The sequence below is a fragment of the Mustela putorius genome, unplaced genomic scaffold (genome assembly GCF_011764305.1).
Source record: "Mustela putorius furo isolate JIRA1106 unplaced genomic scaffold, ASM1176430v1.1 tig00003836_pilon_pilon_pilon, whole genome shotgun sequence".
NCBI lineage: Eukaryota > Metazoa > Chordata > Mammalia > Carnivora > Mustelidae > Mustela > Mustela putorius.
The window spans coordinates 11,832,948-11,854,525 of NW_025421989.1; the positions used below are offsets into that span (position 1 = coordinate 11,832,948).

The 21,578-nt window shown below is 41.9% G+C and overlaps 1 protein-coding gene and 1 pseudogene across 2 annotated transcripts in view; both read left to right on the plus strand.

Moving 5' to 3' along the window:
• The window catches only part of CA5B (carbonic anhydrase 5B), a 103,073-nt gene extending 85,001 nt beyond the window's left edge, over positions 1 to 18,072 (plus strand). For both annotated transcript variants that reach the window (XM_045089319.1, XM_045089318.1), the window contains 5 exons: positions 6,721 to 6,839; positions 8,467 to 8,562; positions 9,188 to 9,250; positions 10,179 to 10,334; positions 15,829 to 18,072. In XM_045089319.1, coding sequence (XP_044945254.1) covers positions 6,721 to 6,839; positions 8,467 to 8,562; positions 9,188 to 9,250; positions 10,179 to 10,334; positions 15,829 to 16,008 — 614 coding nt within the window. In that variant the 3' untranslated portion in view covers positions 16,009 to 18,072. The remainder of the gene's footprint in view (positions 1 to 6,720; positions 6,840 to 8,466; positions 8,563 to 9,187; positions 9,251 to 10,178; positions 10,335 to 15,828) is intronic.
• On the plus strand, positions 3,765 to 6,714 carry LOC106006493 (annotated as a pseudogene).
• Positions 18,073 to 21,578: the final 3,506 nt, after the last annotated feature.

A 21,578-nucleotide genomic window follows, 5' to 3' on the forward strand; every position in this document is an offset into this window, starting at 1 on the left:
AGGAGGGACCAGAATAGGTAACCTCTTTTTGTTTTGCTTTAATAATCATTTTCTTTAAGATACCATTAATCTTCGATAAGTACCTAACTTTCTGTCTTTCTTTTTCCACATTTCAGTGGCTGCCTCCTATTTCCTGCTCATTCTCCATTGCTATTTCTCCATGCTTTTGCAAAATAATTCATAGCATTCAAAGAGGAAGAAAGAGTGAAGGAACACAAAACACAAAAAGTAAAAGAGAGCAAAGACTTCATAGAAATGAAGACAGGAAAGAACCAATTCTAATTCTAGAAAGGAAAGGAGCTAATAAATATCAGTGTCTGTAAATTTTAAAAAACCGAAAAACAAAAAACTAGGCACTGCTGCTGCAGTGTGCTTTACGAAGAATTCAGGATAAGGTGTGCAAGGAAGGGGTTTGGGGAAGGTCTGTGAGAAAAAGAAAACATATCAAACTTTATGGGATCCAGAAAAAGCAGTGCTTAGAGGGAAAATAGACGTGAAAATGCCCATCCTGGAGAAGAAGAAATTGCTCAAATCAGTAACCTAGCTTTCCACCTTAAGGAGCTAGAAGAAGAGCAAAGTAAACAAAGCAAACACAAAGAAGGGCATAATGAAGGACAGAGCAGAATTCAATGACGTCAAAAGTTGGTTCTCCAGAAAGAGCAACAAAGCTGATAAACTCTTAGATAGGTGCACCAAGAAAACAAATAAGAGAAGATTCAAATTAGTAAAATCAGGAATGAAAGAGGGACATCACCACCGACCCTACAGAAATTAGAAGGATTAGAAAAGAAGGTATGTGAGCATCTCATACCACCGCCCTTTGCTGGGTATTGTTTTATTGTTTGTCTCCCCTGAATAGAACACAGTCAATGATTTTAATGAGGGCGTGTGAAGGATATAAAATATTGTGGGAAAGGTCACTGAATTATGCTTGAGCCCATGAATGATCTCTAATTTCACCTCTTCTGAAAGTATTCTCATCGGCTATGTCACCGGGCCTCAATGAGAGGAAGAGATGAGTCCTATTGTTCTCCTCAGGGTGCTTCCTGCCCCATCTTACATCCCTTTACACTATTTTGGGGCATCACCAGTAAACCCAGGAAGAATTTCTTGCTTCCACAGACATTTGAACTTCTCCTTACGAAGTTTGATCCTGCATTTCATTTTTCAGAGAAAACAATGTAATGATGTTTAGCACATTCACAGGGTGGTGGACTATTAGGATAGTCCAATTTTAGAACATTTCCATCACCCCCAGTTATGTGGCCATTTCCTTGCATTTTTGTGTGATTTGTTTGGGTCCTGTGTATCGCCTTTCCCTTCCCTTCATCATCCCGTCCTCTGCTAGCTCCTTCACCTCCGTGTTAAAAGCAAAGGAAGGGAGTGAACATTGCATAGCTTGCTCACCACAGACCCAGCACTAGGCTGGGTGTTTTATATTTGTTACCTAATTTTTTATAAGTTCACTTGTTTCTCACCTTAGAAAACTGAAATAACAAAATGTCAGCAACCTCAAATAAATAAGTACATCTTTGCTGGCTGTGTCTTATGACTACTATGACTACTCCGCGCCCTAATTTCCTCTCTTCCCTCTTCCTCCTCCGCCTGTTTCTTGCTGACTGTACTTGCCTAGCTCTCATCCACACTTCTGCCGCCCCCAGCCCACCCTTTTCCTCCCTCTTGCTGAGGATACCGTGTGGTGTTTCAATCAACAAACCCAACCGACACTTTGTAGTCTCTTTCTTTAGTTCCTGGTTTCATTGAGGATCTTCTAAGTGCCAGGCACTGTGCCACTGTGCTCAGAAGAGAAAGGAAGAAGGGATGGTCGGTGCCTTTAAGAAGTTTACAGCGTGTGGGGGCACAGAGCCTTGAAGAGATGCTAACACAGAGTGCTAAGTGCCGTGAGGGAAGTGTTCACATGGGCTTTGGTGGGAGAAGGCTTCTGGGCAGGGGTGACACCTGGGCGGTTCACGATGAGGTGGAGGTTTGAGGCGGAGCAATGCTTGTATTAGCATGTATAGTGCAAGAAGGAAGAAAACACGCACATCCTGAGGTGGGCAGGAGCCAAGACCCGGAAAGTTCTGTGGACTGTTTGCAGGGATGGAGAATCGGGTGCAGCGTACCTGGGAACTCTCGCTCTGGGTCTTGCGCTCGACCGTGATTGAGGTGTCGGCTGTGTTGGCGTTTCATCTCAAGACTCGTCTGGCAGAGGATCCTTTTCCAAATTCACTCAAGTGGCCATTGGCAGGATTCAGTTTCTCTCAGGGCCTCAGTTCTTTGCTGGCTGTTGGCCAGAGGCCAGTCCCTTTTCCTTGCCAAGTGGGTGTCTCAGCATGGCAGCCGGCTTCGTCAGAGCGAACAAGTAAGAGTCAGAGAGGGCAAGCGAGGTGGCAACCCGCACCTTTTTGTAACCGAATCTCAAAAGTGACATCCTTATCACTTTCGCCCTTAGAAGCAAGTCACAAGGTCTAGCTCATACTAAGGGGAGGAGATCACACAAGGGTGTGAATAGCAGGAGATAGCGGTCATTGGGAGTCGTCTTAGAAACTCCCAGGCCACATGGCTAATGACACAAAGCCCATAAATGCAAACTGAGGTCCTTTTCCTATAAAGTGCATGCTCTTAGCCACATCATACAGGAGAGTATCTCCCTCTCACTTCTTCCTGTGTACAGGTTATAAAGGTACAGTACTCAGCACATGTAGAGACTTTAAAAAAAAAAAAGATTTTACTTATTTATTACAGAGAGAGAGAGCGGGCAGGTGCACACATGTTCACAAGTTGGGGGAGAGGCAGAGGGAGAGGGAAAAGCAGGCTTCCTGCTGAACAGGGAAAAGCAGGCTTCCAGCTGATGTTGAGTAGCCCCCGACATGGGGCTCAATCCCAGCACCCCAGGATCATGACCTAAGGCAAAGGCAGACGTTTAACCGACTGAGCCACCCAGGCACCCCCATATGTAGAGACTTAATGATTTTTCTAGCTAGAAGTGCCCGAGTCAGATGCCTGGGAATCTGACTTCCCTCCCAGAGATCACAAATGTAGAGGTACCTGCAGTGCCACAGAGGTGATGAGCGTGAGCCAGGCTGGGAGAGTCTGGAAGGATCCGCAGCAGTGGCAACTGTGAAGAACTGGCAGGACCTTCTAAAGTCAGTGGCTCTTCCTCCCACCCAACCTATTGTTGCCTGGCGGGAGCGTGTGCCCAGCATGGGCGGGGCATCTCTTTGTCTAATGGCAAATGTGGATTTTTATATGAAACTGTATAGCTTTCAACGTTGGCAGTGAACTTTAAAATGTATTTCGTATTGTGTGGGGGAATCAAAACACACCTGAAGACCAGCTCTGCCCCCTTCCCCCTACAGCCACCCATTGCTAACATCTCCTCTCTGCCTTGCTCATTATCTTGGGAGGAGAGACACAGTCAGTGTCCAGAGTATGTGGCCAGTGTTTTTCTGCGGATAGGAGAGAAGGCCTTCCCCTCTCCCCTTGCTCACTTCACTTGGGACGAGAACTTCAGTTTCATTGAACAGATTACATTGAATATCTGCCAAAATCAAGCTCACAGTATGGAGCTGGCATAGAAAAACGAGTTTGTTTGTTTGTTTGTTTGTTTGTTTTAAAGATTTTATTTATTTGACAGATAGATCACAAGTAGGCAGAGAGGCAGGCAGAGAGAGGAAGGGAAGCAGGCTCCCTGCTGAGCAGAGAGCCCGATGCGGGGCTCGATCCCAGGACCCTGAGACCATGACCTGAGCCGAAGGCAGAGGCTTTAACCCACTGAGCCACCCAGGTGCCCCTAGAAAAACGAGTTTTTGGAAGATGATTTTACTTTTATTTCAGTATGCTCTAGTACCATCTTCCTAGTCGTTTAGTGAATCAGGTGGTATGATTCTCTGCATCTCCCCTGTCCCTCAAAGAAAAGTTCTCATTGGTGTCTTTGCTCACCTCTTTCAAAAACTTTTTAAAGAAGAAATTATGTGAAATATTTTCAAAAGGCAGTAAGATACATAGCCAACCACTGCATGACATATCCAGTGTGTTTGGTCCTTGGGGTTGCTGTAGTCATACATAAAATTCAACTAGTGATGCAAGAAATGCTCAAGATCGCTAAGTGAGATGAGATGGGTGGGTTTTGTGCTGTTGTCTTGGTTTAACCATGGACAGACATCACCAGGGTTGGATTAAATGGAGGAAAAGAGGAACTAATTAATATGTGTTAGCAAATTCAAGGGGAAAAAATACCAGCACAACCCAAAGTCTGAGGAAGGGTGATTTTAAAATCTCGTTTTATCTGAATATTTTTCTTCCAAAATTGAAAAATAGGGGCACCTGGCTGGCTCAGTCAGCAGAACAAGTGACTCTTGATCTCAGGGTTGTGAGTTCAAGCCCCACGATGAGTGTAGTTTACTTAAGAAAAAAAAAATATCAGTGCATAAAAAAAGAAAGAGAGCATCTTTTGTCCCCACATTTCCATTTTATGAAACTGGATTGGATAAATATGCTAAGAGAAATTTGCATTTTATTGCACATTTAAAAAGCAGTCATGGGTAACTCAAGGTCAAGATCATATTCTAAGAAGAGGAGGGCTCCCATATCTTCTAGGCAGAGGCAATCAAGAAGCAGTTCTAGAAGAAGATCACATTCTAGGTCAAGGAGTAGGCAGTGATCCAAAATTCCAAGACAGAGAAGATTTCATTCCAGAGAGAGAGAGAGGTAGAAGGCCAAGGAGCACATCAAAAACCAGGGCCAAAAAGAAAGAAGATAAAGAAAAGGAACGTTCCAAAATACCACCAAAAAGTTATATAGCACAGACAGACATTCCAGAAGCACAAGCAGAGAGGGCCAAGGATGAAGTAGGAGTGGCACAAGATCTCCTAAAAAGAGAAAATTGTCTTGCTCACCATCCCCTAGGAGACATGAAAAGGAGAAGAAAGATAAAAGCAAAGAAAAAAGCAGAGATGAAAGAGAATAATCAACAAGCCAGAAGAAAAGGAAAGATAGGGAAATGGATCATCGGGAAAGACAATCAGAGAGTGACATAGATGTGAAAGTTACACAGGATTACAATGAAGAGGAGTAAGGGGAGGTCAGTGAGAAAGAGAAACAAGAGGAGAAACCAAGAGAACCAAGCTCCCCTAAAATAAAAGACTGTTGTGTGGGAAAGGGAACTGGTGACTCACTAAGAGAATCAAAGTCAATGGAGATGAGCATCCTGAAGAAGACATGGAGGTGAGTGGCTGCACGTGGCCTCCATGGGGAGCCTCCCGCATACACACAGCAGTGCGGTGCCTTCGTGTGACTGCTTAATGCTCTATTTGTTCTTCTCAAACCCACATGGGTACAGCTCCAGGTTACAGATGGTTCCATAGCTCCTGATATTGACATTAGTTATTTACGGCCCAAAACTTGTGGAAAGCCATACAGGAGTGACCAGTTCTTGGCATGGTGAGATCTGATTGGGTAACCAAGCAGCCGGACTCTTCTGCTGCTGCTTCATAACAAACGTGAAAAGTGGCATGCATGTGAAAAGTGGCATGGACTGTTTCTGTTGTGTGCTCTCCTTTATTAAGTACGTGCACTTATAGTATTTCTAGAATTTGATTCATTGCAATAAAAGAGCCATACAGGGAATGCACTGATTGCATGTTAATTTTGGCAGGAATATCCTAATTGTCATTAAAATCCTCCAGCATGATGAATCTACTTGTGGTCTTGTTTGCTGACCTGACAAATTAGCCTTCTTACAGTTACATCTGAAAATGAACATTTGAAATTGATAGTCCTTTAAGCCTTGTGCCTAAATTTTTGTGGCTTTTGTTTAACTTTGAAAGATTATCTGTGCACGCACTCTTTCTGATGGCTGACGAGGCTTTAATTACAGAAACAAGATCACAAATGAAACTCTCGTTGGTGGTGAGTAAGTAGCACATTTTGAAGTAGAGTCGTATACTTTTTCATTAAGGCGTTTGGGGATTTTTTCCCTGAAGTCATTTTTCCTACCTCTATGTCAGAGAAAGCTATCTGCCTCTCCTGAGTCCATCTGTGAAAGAAAGTGATCTCTTCTCCTGATTTTCAGTTTTCCACTCTTTTATTAATTTGTTTTCATCTCAGTGTTGGACAAAGGGGGTAGTACATTCTAAATGGACCATCACATCTTTTAAAATATGACAGATCTACTTCATAATGTACTTTTTATTTGACCTCAAGTATAAAACCAAAACATTTGTGTTACCTTTACCGCAATAGTAGTCTAATGCACATAGTAATCCCTTGTGAAATGCAACATAGTTAGGCAACTGAAAACTTCTCACAGGAGTTTCAAGCTTCACGTTTGGCCAGTGAAACCTAAGGTAGTGTACAGTTTCTAAAATTGTTTTACAAGACTTTGACAATAAAACCCTGAAACTTATTTCATGTTCCTATTAAAAAAAAAAGTGGGCACAGTAAATATAGAATATAAAAAGAAGTCAAAAATTGGCCTTTAACAGTTGTAGGTAGCTTGGAGTGTTGTTAAATCTCAGTGTCTTTCAGAGCACAGGTCACGCCCTTATACCTGAATTGACTGCGTGGGAGTCAAGTTTCTATGCACTTGTGTCTAATTTTTGAGTGGGCTCCACTTAATGACAGTTCATGTAAAAGGTCCATCCACAGCTCTGGCCTTTCCCCTGCATTCTTCCATGGTGTGAAAAACTGTCCCCTGAATTGTCGGATGTGCCATTTCAGTGATCGAGGGAGGACCCCTGGAGCACAACTACCGGTTAAAGCAATTCCATTTTCACTGGGGGGCCATCGATGCCTGGGGCTCCGAGCACACCGTGGATAGCAAATGTTACCCAGCAGAGGTATGTTGAGCAGCTTGGGAGCAGTGACAACTGTGAGGGGGGGACAGTGCTGTATTTCTAAGACAGCCTCAGGAAGAATCGGGGGGGGGGGAGGTCCTATAAATGCTAACACGCTCTCTCAAGCATATGTGATTACTCCCAGTTTATACGTGTAAACGTGATCTCATCCCAAATAATAGAGCAGAAATGAACCTTAAGATTCTAAAAGAGAATCCTTCCGGAATGGAATTCGAAGCTAGGCTCCAATTATAGCCTGAAGTTATAGCCCAGGCCACAGTACAGGGCCTCCAGGTTCAATTGGCCCAAGTGAGAATTGGTGGGAGCCCTGATGAAGGCTGTGGTGCTAGGAATAGAGGAAAAGAGTGAGATTTAACAAGCATTTCTGAAATAAAGGCAACAGGACTTGGAGGCAGGGTCTGCTTTAGGAGAGGAGAGGAACAAGCGAAATGTGACCTTGAGGATCTACTTGGGAGGCTGGGTGAAGATGCTTTTGTGAACAGTGGACAAGAAATAATTTGTAGGAGGGTGCCTGGGTGGCTCAGTGGGCTAAAGCCTCTGGCTTCGGCTCAGGTCATGATCCCAGGGTCCTGGGATCGAGCCCCACATCTGGCTCTCTGCTCAGCAGGGAGGCTGCTTCCTCCTCTCTCTCTGCCTGCCTCTCCCCCTACTTGTGATCTCTGCCTGTCAAATAAATAAAATCTTTAAAAAAAAAAAAAAAAGAATTTGTAGGGAAGTCTAGGGAAGGCATAAGGAAGTAGAATTTCTTAGAGATTTTCCCCTAATTTAGCTTTAGATGCTACCTTAAAAAGAAACATATTTTAAGTCATTATCCCTCAAAGAAATTTGACTTCAACTCCTGTCTAATTCCCATGGAGAGAATCTATTTCTCTCAATATAAAAATCTCACCTTAGGATGCAAATGGATTTTGGATATGATGATTTCATGCAAATCAGTATGGGAATGGACATTCATTGCTCCCTCACTGAAATGTACTCACCTTGTTGTATTTCTTTTCTTTTTCTCCAAATAAATCTCTCTATTCACAGGTAATATTAGGGCACCTGGGTGGCTCAGTCAGTGGAGTGGCTGACTCTTGATTTTAGCCCAGGTCATGGTCTCAGGGTCCTGGGGTCGAGCCCTGCATCAGGCTCTACTCTAGGTGTGGAGTCTGCTTGAAAGCCTCTCTCCCCCTCAGCCCCTCCCCCAAAATAAATAAATCTTTTTTTAAAAAGTAGTATTTTTAAAGAACTATTTATTTATTTTGAGAGAGAACAAGAGCACAAGCAGGCAGAAGGCAGAGGCAGAAGGAGAAGCAGGCTCCCCACTGAGCAGGGAGCCCAACATGGGGCTCCATCCCAGGACCCTGGGATCATGACCTGAGCCGAAGGCAGATGCTTAACCAGCTGAGCCACCCAGGCGCCCCTAAAACAAATAATAGTAGTTGCTCCTGCATGCGGTTCTTCCTATTCATTTCTATCTCATTTCGCACCAGACTGCTGTATGCTATTCTCAGCGGCTTTACTTTGGGTGAGGAAACATGTTAAAATATTGTGTTGAGTAAGGCTATTTGTTTTGGAGCAATCCTATGCTGGTTATGTGGCAAACCAGCTTTTAACGGTGTTTCAGCTGCACTTGGTGCATTGGAATGCAGTCAGATTTGAAAACTTTGAGGATGCAGCACAGGAAGAACATGGCTTGGCTGTGATCGGAGTATTTTTAAAGGTAAGAAAGTCCGACCAACTTTAAATGACGTGTTTTATCCTAAGATGAAAAGATACAACATTGTAATTTTAACATCTAAGTGTATTGGGATTAAAAAGAAACAATGTTGGCTAGTGGAATCACTATGTGGTACACCTGAAACTAATGTATCATTGTGTCAGCGAGACTTCACTTAAGAAAACAAGAAAGAAAATAAAAAAAAAGGCAGCTAAATAGAAGATTGCTCTGAATATATTTCAAATGGTATAAAAATGCAGCCCAGTAGAGTGGTCCCAAGCCACATGTGGCAAATGAGCTCTTGAAATGTGGCTACTTGGTGGAACAATTTTTAATTGTCATTAATTCAAATTGCAACACAAGGACTGATATTTAAAGGGAGCAGGAGCCCGGTTCCCCCGCAGGCACTAGGACCCTGTCAGCAAACAGCCTGCTCACATGTTCTGTGTCTAATTGAATTCAGTGACATTTATAGTGATCTAAACTACCAGTCTAAGTGTAGTTTAAGTCGTGTGATTGGTTTGTTTTTATGTAATCACCAGGTGGCTCATTTTCATTCATATCGTGTCACCATGGCAAAAGTCAGATATCTATTGTTTTTAATATTTTCTCATTTCTGCTTCTTTAGCTAGGCAAACATCACAAAGAGCTGCAGAAATTGGTGGATACTTTGCCATCGATCAAGCATAAGGTAATACTATCTTTCCCAAGTCACTCGAAATGCCTGTTTCGTGTAATCTCGAGTGGAGACACTCACAGGGCACTTTGCGACTTGCCCCGAAGAGCACTTGCCCCTTAACACGCGTGTGTTGAGAGCGCGCCCGGCCCTGGGACACCTTGCAGGGGCCGGAAGGGATTCTGTGGGCGCGTGCTCACCGCTTGGGTTCTGCTGCCCTGCCCTAGCCCTCAGGGAGTCGGGAACCCAGTGCTGTCCCCTCCTGGGCTCCTTCTGAGTCCCTGTGGCAACAGCCAGAGCAGTCCCGCCGGCGGGGAGCAGAGAAGAGTTGGACAGAAACGTGGCGTGGCCGGCTGTACCGAACAATGACCCACATCCTTCAGAATGGACACCTTTGTCCGGGCCCCAGACGAACTGGCCGTTCCTCCAGGCCGTTCCGTGGAGGTCCACTTCTCTCTCTCTCTCTCTCCTCTCCCCCCCCCCCCGCCCCTCCCCACCTCGGTCTCTGTCCCCACGGCCTCCTTCCCTCTCCCTCCCTGTCCGTCTCCCTCTTCCCTGCCCTCTCTCTGTCTCCCCCTTTCCGTCCAGGAACTTGACTCCCCCAAATTTGCATTGCGTTTTAGAAAGGAGAATTCTGTCAGGGGACACGCAGCAGCTACTTCCTCCCTCCCAAAGAGTTAGAGGAGAGCACTGCAGTCAAGTCACCGGACGGAGGGAGGGAGGCAGTGCGCGGCACCTGTCCTGTTCCCGGGGAGGAGGAAGGAGCAGAACTACCGAGTTAACGACGGGAACGAGGCAGGGCCGTGATTCTGTCCTCAAGTGCCCAGAATTCCTCCAGACCGCTGCTGGTCCCTAGACTCCCCTAGACTCATCACCCCGTCCGCTGATTCCTGAGTGACTTTCACCATGAAATGATGACGTGGTGACCTCTTCTCTTGGCCAGGACACCCTTGTGGAATTTGGGTCATTTGATCCTTCCTGCCTGATGCCTGCCTGCCCAGATTACTGGACCTACTCGGGGTCCCTGACTACCCCCCCACTCTCCGAGTCCGTCACCTGGATCATTAAGAAGCAGCCCGTAGAGGTTGATCACGATCAGGTACGTTCTTTCCACATTTCTTTCTGAGGACCCGCTAGCCTGCCCCTTTGAAGCAAGGCTGGGCTCCAACTTTGGTATCAGTTGTTAAGATCTCGTAATGCTAATACATGTTTATTGAGATGTGCTAACATCTTATCTTAAAATTTGGATATAAACTAGGGAATGCTTCAAATCAACTAGAGAGAAGAGTTAAAATTTAGGAAATGTAAGCTTTTTACTTTCATATTCGACAATGATGTCTTGTGCACTGTGTATTTTATATATAACAATAAATCTCTATATACACGAGACCCTTTTAAAAGGAAGAATGAAGCCTGGAAATGGATGTACTCAAAACCCTTTAAAATCCTTAAGGAAATTTTGCTTTGGAACCTCAGGATTAAGACAGAATCCAACAATGTCTGTCCAGAAATTCTAAGTCAGTTATTTTGAACTTATTTTCTCTTTAAAAAGTAGGTTTAAGTGATGACTACTATGTCAATGTACAAAATCCTGTTTAATTCACAATTTAACTGAACTACAATAATACTTGGAAATGCTTGCTTTATGGGCTTTTTATTAATTACAAAGCATTTTTACAAGAGGAAAAGCTTCTAAAGTCTTTTTTATATGAAGCCTGGATAACAGATACCAGCATCTATCAAATATTGGACCAACAAATAAAGATATGCTAAAGATTGAAGAATATATTTTATGTTTTTTAAGATTTATCTATTTATTTTAGAGAGGGAGAGAGAGGAAATAAATCACGAGCAGGAGGGGCAAAGGGAGAGAGAATCCTTTTTTTTTTTTTTTTTTTCCAGATTTGAGTTATTTATTTGACAGACAGAGATCACAAGCAGGCAGAAAGGCAGGAAGGGAAGCAGTCTCCACTCTGAGCAGAGAGCCCAATGTGGGGCTCGATCCCAGGACCCTGGGATCATGGCCTAAGCCAAAGGCAGAGGCTTTAACCCACTGAGCCACCCAGGTGCCCTAGGGGAGGCAGAATCTTAAGTAAGCTCCATTCCCAGCATGGAGCCTGATGTGGGACTAGATCTCATGACCCTCAGCTGAAACCAAGAGTCTGTGCTTAACCGACTGAGCCACGCAGGTGCCCCTCTGAAGAATATATATATATATATATATATATATATATATATATATATATATATATATTTTTTTTTTTTTTTTAAGATTTTATCCATTTATTTGATGGAGAGAGAGATCACAAGCAGGCAGAGAGGCAGGCAGAGAGAGAGGGAGAAGCAGGCTCCCCCGCTGAGCAGGGAGCCCGATGCGGGGCTCGATTCCAGGACCCTGAGATCATGACCCGAGCCGAAGGCAGAGGCCCAACCCACTGAGCCACCCAGCCGCCCCGGAAGAATATATTTTAAAGAAAGGAAAAATAATGTATGAGAAACAAGCTAGCAGTACATTAGAAGAAATAATACACTTTGACTTAGTAATACATATTCCAGCAAAGTAAGGATGGTTCATTATTAAGAATGATATTAATATAATCCATCATATCAGTGATTCTATACAGAATTATCGTATAACCATTTCTACATATTGTTAAAAGGCATTAGCAAAATTCACTATTCAGTTTTAAACATTTTTTCAGGTTTATTTATTTTATTTTATTTTTTAAAAATTTTATTTATTTATTTGATAGAGAGAGAGCGTGTGCACAAGCATGAGTAGGCAGAGCCATAGGCAGAGGGAGAGGGAGAAGCAGGTTCCCCACTCAGCAGAGAGCCCGATGTGGGGCTTGATCCCAGAACTCTGGGATCACGACCCCAGCTGAAGGCAGAGGCTTAACTGACCGGGTCACCCAAGTGCCCCAGGTTCATTTATTTTAGAGAGAGAGGGAGATAGAGAGAGAGAGCACAAAGGGAGGGGCAGAGGGAGAGTGAGAAAAATTTCAGCAGACTCCTCACCAAGGTTCGCACTTGAACCCATGACCCTAAGATCATGACCTGAGCCAAAACCAAGAATCGGACACTCCATCCTCTGTGCCACCCAGGGGTCCCTTAGTTTCTTAAAATTTTAAATAACATAGGAACGAATGGAGATTTCCCTAACTTGATAAAAGGGATTGCTCTCAGTTAAAAAATAAATAGTATGCCTAATAGAGAAAGATTATTACAATATACAATTTTATATTACGTTCCTGAAGTAGCCAATACAATTAGACCAAAAAAAGAAAAAGCAAATAGAGAAACAATAAAAACTACTTCAAAAATGAGGTAACTCAGTAATTAGTGGAGTATAATATTAGTTTATAAAAATCAATACATTGAACATATACAAATGATAATCAGTTAAAGGATGTAATGATATAAAGTTAGAATAGAATAAAAACTATTAATAATGGAAACAAAAATATAAAATGCCTTGGAGTAAGCATAAGAAGAAAATGTAACTTATAAGCTTAAAACGTCCCTGAAGGGCACAAAAGGATTCATAAAATTCATACTACGCTATTGAATCAGAAGACAGCATAAAAACACCTTTGATGTCAACTCTCTTTCAGTTGTTATACTCCATTAATTGTTTATTCTCCCTAAATTTGATGTGGTCCATTTACTGTGCCAATGGGATTTTTAGATAATGTGCTATTTCAAAAATCACACAGCAAAACAAACAGCATAAATAGCCAGGGAAAATTCTGAAAGAAAAAAAGAGAGATGATTAGATCCACAAAATTATAAAGCCTCAATAATGAAATAGTGTGGTACTGGCACAAAAGTAAAGAGACCACTGGAGGAGAGAAAGTGTTACGTTCAGAATACGGCCAAGTACATATGAGAATTTAGTTTGTGATCAAGATAGCATCTCATCTCAATGGGGGGTAAAGATGGAATTCGTCAGTAAATGCTGTTGGGCGACAACGGGGCAGACATTGGGGGGAGAAAAGTTAGATCCATCATTCAGACCTCACACAGGAATATATTCCAGATATATTAAATGTTAAAAACACCACCATAAAAGTGCGAGGATAAACACAGAGAAATCTTTTTATACTTCCAAATGGAGGAAGCTTTTCTAATGATATACCGAAACCAAGAAGTCCTAAAGAAAGCAACTAGTAAGATAGACCATGTAATTTTTTTTTCTTAATGTGTGTGATGAAAACCACCAAAAACAAATGACAAAACAGAGAGAGCTTAACTGTCCGTAAGCCTGGTCTTGCTGACCTATACATTTAGTATGTGTCTATCCTTCATATTTAAAATTGACATAACACTGAAAAATAAATCAGTACAATCAATAAATCAGAAGGTTAGTGGCCCACGTGGGTAGTTTTCCAATGAAATCTCAACACAGAAAATTTAGTCAGGAAAAAAATGTTAGTTGTCATCTACAATTCAGTCACCTATGATCAGTGTTAGTCATTGGGTAAATCCTTCTGGTTTTTAATCTTTACAGATACATATAAATTCTTTGGTCTTTTATCCGTATAAATATACATAAGTTTCTCAAACCAAATGGAATCATTGTGTACCTACCATTTTGTTCCTCTTTTTTTTTTTTTTTAAAGATTTTATTTATTTATTTGACAGAAAGAGACACAGCGAGAGAGGGAACACAAGCAGGGGGAGTGGGAGAGGGAGAAGCCGGCTCCCCGCCAAGCAGGGAACCCTGTGTGGGGCTCGATCCCAGGATCCTGGGTTAATGACCTGAGCTGAAGGCAGATGCTTAACAACTGAGCCACCCAGGTGCCCCATTTTGTTCCTCTTTTCATTCAGTGATATGTGGGACATTTCATAGGTAATAAGCATTATCTTTGATATCGTTTTTAATGGCTATGTACTAGTCCATTTTATAGATCTAATGTAACTTATTATTGACACTTGAGCTATTTCTAATCTTTTGCAGTTAGCTGAATAAAAATAAATCTTAACTTCTGGACATGTTCTTGATTTACGAGGGTAGATACGTAATTTGCAAGTATACTCCCTTTGGCACTTGCTTCTGGTCACAGTCCTGCCTCGGCAGCTCTCCTTGACCTGAAGTCTTTGTTCCAAACAGATCTTCCCACGCTTGCGTACTGTGCCCCAGGCTGTCCTCTCCATAGCTGCGGTGTGTGGGATTGAGTGACGACAAGTGTTGTGACAATAACTTATGGCTGGCTTGAAGTCAAGTGTTCCCGAATATGGTTGCTCTGAAAGCCAGGGGGCGAATGATGCTATTGCCATGTTAAAGAACAAGCCTTGACTTGGGGCAGCTCCTTTTGTACTGAGCTGCACTGTCCAGTCCATTAGCTACTAGCCCCATGTGGCCATTTAAATTTAAATATAAATACATTAAAATAAAAATTAAAAATTCAGTTACAGGGGTGCCTGGGTGGCTCAGTGGGTTAAGCCTCTGCCTTCGGCTCAGGTCATGGTCTCAGGGTCCTGGGACCAAGCCCCGCTTCGGGCTCTCTGCTCCGTGGGGAGCCTGTTTCCTCCTCTCTCTCTGCCTGCTTGTGATCTCTCTTTGTCAAATAAATAAATAAAATATTTTTAAAAATTCAGTTACCGGGTGCCTTGCTGGCTCAGTCAGTAGAACATGCAACTCTTGATCTCGGGGTTGTGTGTTCGAACCCCATGATGGGTGTAGAGTTTACTAAAGAAAAAATAAACTTTAAAATATTAAAAATAAATAAATACAGAAAAATTCAGTTCCGTAGTAGTACTGGCCGCATTTCAAGCACTCAGAATCCATATGTGGTTAGTGGCTACTATAAGGAGTCACGCAGAGGACATTGCTACCATCATAGAAAATTCTTTTGGACAGTGATGGCAGGTGGTATCCCACTGCCTGTTAAAAAGGTAACCCCATGCACTGCCTTCCCCACAATGCCCAGGTACAGTGAGCAATGAAGAATACATTGTTTATGTTAATTATTTAGTTATATTCTGAGAAAACATTTTCGGCATTGTTAATATATGCATCAGGCCTTCTCTATGTTATCCTGTAGGCTAGTTATTTTGCCCATTTCAAGATGAGGTTCCTAGGGGCGCCTGGGTGGCTCAGTCGGTTAAACGTCTGCCTTCGGCTCAGGTCATGATCCCAGGGTCCTGGGGTCGAGTCCCCTATGAGGCTCCCTGCTTGGCGGGGAGCCTGCTTCTCCCTCACCCTCTGCTGCTCCCCCGTATTTGTGTTTGCGTGCTCTCTCTCTCTCTGTCAAATATATAAATAGAATCTTTAAAAAAATAAAGATGAGGTTCCTAGAATCAAAGATGAAATAACTTGTTCTTGGCAAATAGCCAGTATGTGGGGGACTGAGCCTTTGGTGCTGCTCCCCCCCCCCCCATCTTCAGAGTCCAAGTACCGCATTGTCTTTATCACCTCCTGTCACTCCTCCTCCCCACACCTTTTATTCCCTGTTCAGCAGTGAAAGGCATTCCTACACAGAGAGAGGTTGTACTGTGTCTAGTTGTGGAACAATGTTTCAGAATTGTGGAAATGAAAGAGCATCTGTTACTCTATTGAAATTATTTATGCTTCGTACTTCTATTTCTAGCTTGAGCAGTTTCGGACCCTGCTTTTCACTTCAGAGGGGGAGAAAGAGAAAAGGATGGTGGACAATTTCCGCCCCCTTCAGCCCCTCATGAATCGCACTGTCCGCTCTTCCTTCCGTCATGATTATGTACTGAATATACAAGCGAAACCCCAGCCGTCAACTAGCCAAGTGATCCCCTGAGGAGTTCATCTCTAGGCAGCGCTTTGCTTGAATAAATACTAGCTTTTTAAATATTGCCAACTGGACTATCTAAACACCTGCGTTTAATAATAATTATAGATGTGCATTTCTTGGTGTGGCAGTGCTCCATCAGTCTTTGAGGAAAGCTCTTTGGTAAATGAGTTTTTCATTTGATTGAAAATGGCAGTTAACACTGAACTAGCAGCAAGAGACAGGAGTTTCTTCTACAGTAACCTGTTGGGTAATTGTAATGTCTTTTTACGTCTGATATTTCTGTGCTGCCTCTTTCTGTTTATTAGTTAGTAGTTCTGTAGAGTTATAAGCAGGGATGGTAACCAAAATATGTAACAGCTAGAAAGGCAGACACTGACCGTCCAGAAAGCAGGCCTTTGAGAAACAGCCCTAGGGCCCAAACTGGTACTTCCTGGCCTGCTGAACGCTGGCCATGGTTTTTGGTATTTTTATTTCAAAACATGAATGTATATTCTTTTCTGAGGCCTTCGCAATGAGTATATTTGCCCTGATGTTTAGTTGTCGTTCCTAGTACATGATATGCTTACTTAGTATCAATTTATGATATACAAAAAGTATTTTGTAGTTCAAAGAAGACAAGAATTTACTTCTAACTGGGAATCCTTATGTACTTCTGAAGATTAGATATATTAGTTCAAAACTTGATCACATAGAAAGCATATGCAGAACATTTTAAAGAAAATGCTTGAAGTGCCTAGAATTTAAAATTCTTTCATGAATATTTACAGAAATCTTTTTCAAAAGACTAGTAATATAGTAATATAGTCTATAGTTTATAGTGTTATTTTGCATTGTCTGTACGTGGTTTCATAAAATATAATCTTTTCCACAATGATAGAACTATCTTGATTTCCGTTGAAAACTGTCTGAACTTTATTTTATTAGTTGAGGTTCTATGCCTCATGTTTCCAATTCACACAGTGGTTTAGAAGACTTTTGCTATAGTAAAAGAAGAGAAACTTAACAGGCTAAAGTCTAGAGAATTCTGCATATTCTGAGGAAGCCATGCCGTTGTTGCCTTTGCTTATAAATATTTTGGAATGTTTCTAGTTGCCTATAAGCCTGTGTTCAAACTCATATTGCATTTACTAGTGGTATTTCTTTCATTACTATGCTAATCATCTGATCTGCAAGGTAAGGTTGGATAAGTAGACTTAACACTACTGAACTGTACACTGGAAAAGGTTAAGCTGGTTAATTTTATGTATGTTCTACCACGTTTAAAAATAAATAATACTTCAGTAGGAAAAAAAAAAAAAGGTTGGAGCTACCTGTGTAAGTTTGGGGGGATATCTGTTCTTTAAAAAGGGAGGTTGGTAAAGGCATTTGCTTCTAGAGTGCACATCTTCTCTGGGAAGAAAATGAATAAAATTCTTAAGATAAATGGGGGGGAGGTTTATGTTAAGAGTGTATGTAATTGATCTGCTCAAACCATAGTTATTTTAAGAGGGTAAACACAAAAGAAACACATTTTCCAGTGCACATGGGCTTCCCTCCTAGGCCTCTCACAAGTTCCTTGTGCAAAATTCTCTTGCAATGAGTCTTCCAGATTGGAGTAAGAGCCCAAGTACCAAGGCCTGATTTGTCTTTAAATCTTAGAGCTACAAAGATGTATTTATTGGGTGTGTCCCAATCACGGTTTGCCACTCGTGATTCACTTGCACCTGGGGTTCTGGTGTGATTGTTAACAGCAGTCTCTCACTCTCAGCTGTGTCCTGGTTTGCATGATAAATTCTTGGTCACCTTCTCCAGAGAGGTTATGGAAACTGCCTTGGGGAGGTGTGCTTCCCACCCCCTGCCTTAGTCATATGACCTCCAGAGGGGTGCTATAGATTCTGGGGCTACTGAGACACCCTAACAAGAAACTTTTTGTCTTCTACGCCTCCAAAGGTGCTTCACTTGTACCTTCCTAAACTTGAAGGGGGGAAATGGGCTTGAGGTCTGTCAGCGGGCTTGAGAAAGAATTTTGTATTACCATTGCTGCTCATCTTCATTAAATACTATAATAAAAGCCTTTCTTTACAATATTAATATTTGTTGAATGACTGTTTCTTCCTATTTTTAAAAAAATATGTATAATTTCTGTTATATTAGTGAGACATCCCTTTACCGTGTAGATCAGAAAGTGACTGGAAAACTCCCAAGAGATTTTTAGAAAAGCAGGAAAACAAAAGCCACGCCCTTCTCCGCTCATCTTTTTCTGTCAGATTGGTGTACAATCTGAAGACATCACCAACACGCCAAGCCACCAGTCCTTTTCTCCTTTCCAGAGCTACATGGATTAGGGTAAGGTTGGCTATTCTAAAAGCAGGCATCCACGTCAAAAAAACTGGGGAAGATGACTTTCCCTTGCTCCCTGGGGCACGCATTTCTTTTGGTGCGTTATTAGCAAAATTGCACTATTATAATCACTTTAGGTATTTTTCTGTGTCACTAGAAGAACCAACATTATTTACTTGATACCTGTTCTACTTAATGTTTTATTGTCTTTTTAACTCAACTTTTTTTTTTTTTTAAAGATTTTATTTATTTGACAGAGAGATCACAAGCAGGCAGAGAGGCAGACAGAGAGGGAGAAGCAGGCTCCCCGCTGAGCAGAGAGCCCGCTGTGTGGCTCGATTCCAGGACCCTAAGATCATGACCTGAGCCGAAGGCAGTGGCTTAACCCACTGAGCCACCCAGGTGCCCCTTAACTCAACTTTATTGGGTAAATTCTTTCCCATAAAATGTTACTGATCAAAAATGGAGATAGTTTATTTAAGCGAATAGGCTCTAATTTTAACCATATAATGAGTACATCTAGGTAATACTGGCTACTTTACATGTAAATAGTAATGCGTCTTGTTCGAAACTGAATGTTTATCCCCGCCCCCCCCCATTTGTATGTTGAAATCTAATCCCCAATGTGATGGTATTAGGAGGTGGGGCCTTTGGGAGATGATTAGGTCATAGGGGTGATGTCTCATGATTGGGTTAGTGCCCTAATAGAAGAGACCCCAGAGAGCTCTCTCACTTCTTCTGCCATGTGAGAACACAGCAAGAAGATGGCCAATGAGCCAGTAAGGAAGTTCTCACCAGATACCGAATCTGCTGGCACCTTGATCTTGGACTTCCAGACTCCAGATCTGTGAGAAATAAATTATTGTTGTTTGTAAGCTCCCCAGTCTATGGTTCATTGTTATGGCAGCCCAAACAGACTAAGTCACTTGTCATCCCTATGTACATTCTGGTTTCTGCTTTTTTAGTTCAGCCACTCTTCTGAAATGGTACTTTGGTTTGGGTTCTGGGTGGGGATAGCAACTCTGCTAGCATTCCTTCTCAAACCACCGCTCCTTGTGTTGCTAAGTGCTTATCACTGGACGAAAGACTCAAGTAATAAACACTATCACTGCATAGTTCTTTCCTCTTTTTTTTTTTTTTTAAGATTTTATTTATTTGAGAGAGAGCAACAGAGAGCAAGAGTTGGGGGGGACAGAAGGAGAAGGAGAAGCAGACTACCTGCTGAACAGGGAACCTGACATGGGGCTCCATCCCAGGACCCCAGGATCATGAACTGAGCTGAAGGCAGACACCCAACGGACCGAGCCACCCAGGCACCCCAGTTCTTTCTTTCTTTTAATCAGTTGTGTAAATATAGATTTGAATGTACTTTTCATATGAATATACATTAAGTATTTTATTTTGCTATCTTAGCTAATTGTAATCTGGAAAATATATCAAGCCCTTGGTGTAGCAGTGATGGTGGGAGAGGATTTGAGATGCCACTGTATGTCCCGGAATAAATCTGCTGACTAATTCTGAAATTAATGGTAGGTAAGAAATGAAAGGTTCTTTCCTGAGAATTTCTGCACTGACCACTCAATGAATCTATTACCATAGTCCTACTAGAGCAAGAAAAAATCCAAATTAACTCAAAGAGTACTAGTTTGGCTTTTAGAGAATAGACTTTTTTTTTCTTCCTTTCCCGTTATGCTTGCAATAAATGTAGGATACATTCATGGATCATTCTTTGGTCATTTTATTTTCTAGTTTCTGCTGATGACGTAAAATTAAAATTTAGGCATTTTCTCATAGAGGGAGGATAAACTAAAATGAACTTAACCTGAGAGTAAGTAGATGATGTATATATGTCAGGAACCAAGAAAAATGTTATGTTGCAGAATAAAGATTACTTTGTTCTATTTATTAGGATATCATCATACAATGTATCTTTGCATTAGATTTTTTACATACTTTATTTTCATCTAATGATTTATTGAATTCAAATGAGGGTAGCTGTAATTTGAGATGAAATTGGTTTTTAGAATAACTTACAAAGTTAATTTGAGCAATTCAAGCTTGTTCAGGAAAATGAATTCAGTGGTTAATTGTAGAGGATAAATGTCTACTGCCTATAAAAGGAGATTTACTTCCATTTGTACATCATAATAAAATAAAATCTAAATCTTTACCCTTTTTAAATTAGGAACATCTTCCTAGAAGGCTTTTTTTTTTTTTTTTTTTTAGATTTACTTACTTATTTTGGAGAGAGAAAGTTCATGTGTAAGCAGTGGGGAGGGGCAGAGGGAGAAAATCCCAAGCAGGCTCCTCAGTGAGTGCAGAGCAAAATCAAGAATCGGACACTCAACCGAGTGACCCAGGAGTCCCTCCTAGAAGACATTCTTACTTATTGTTCTGACAGGAAAGTCTGGTCTAACTCATGAGAAATGTTACAGCAACCCAAACAGTGACACTTTCACAATAGTAGCCATTCTCAATGCTTCTCAGCGATTTTCCTGGTCACAGGTACCAGCAAAATTGGTGATTTGTACAGCTACACTTTTGGCCACTCAGGGCATTCTCTAGTCAGGGGCTGTAATTAAGTCTCCACCTTCAAGGAATTTGAAGTTTATTGTAAGCAGCAGCTTTGTGGAGGCAATGAAGTATAATATAGCGTAATAGGTGTTACAAAGGTAAAATACTTGTGCTAAGAGCATACATGCAGGTCAAGTACCAACCCACTCTTAAGGAGGTAGGGGAGTTTTCACATCAACAATGATACAACAGCTAACATTCAGAAACACTATTGTCAGGCACTTTGCCAACATATAGCGTGCACTTGGGAACTATTTTCTCTACCTTGATTTCTACAGATGAGAAAACAGGACTAGACACTAAGGAATTTACTCAAGATCAGAGAGCCACAGCTTGAGTTTCCCCATCTGTCCAACTCCAAAGCTTATGACACTAATTACTGATGCACTGAGCCTGACAAGGTCAAGTGGGAGATGTGTTATTCCAAGTGTCTCTGCAAGCAGGAATAGGGCAAGGCTTTATGCAGTTTGGGGTGTTTGCTGAATGATTCCCAGGATGGACTAGGAGAAGCAGGGCCAATTTAGTAGTTGGGTAGCTCAGTGATTTTGATTTGGAGGAAAGAGGAACAAAGCTAGGCCAGGGAAGTCATCCAGTCTTCCTCAAAAGATGGCGATTGTTCATCATTTTGCAGCTGCAGCATGTCCTTAAGAGAAGCTTAGCTTTTCTTTCTTTCTTTTTTTTTT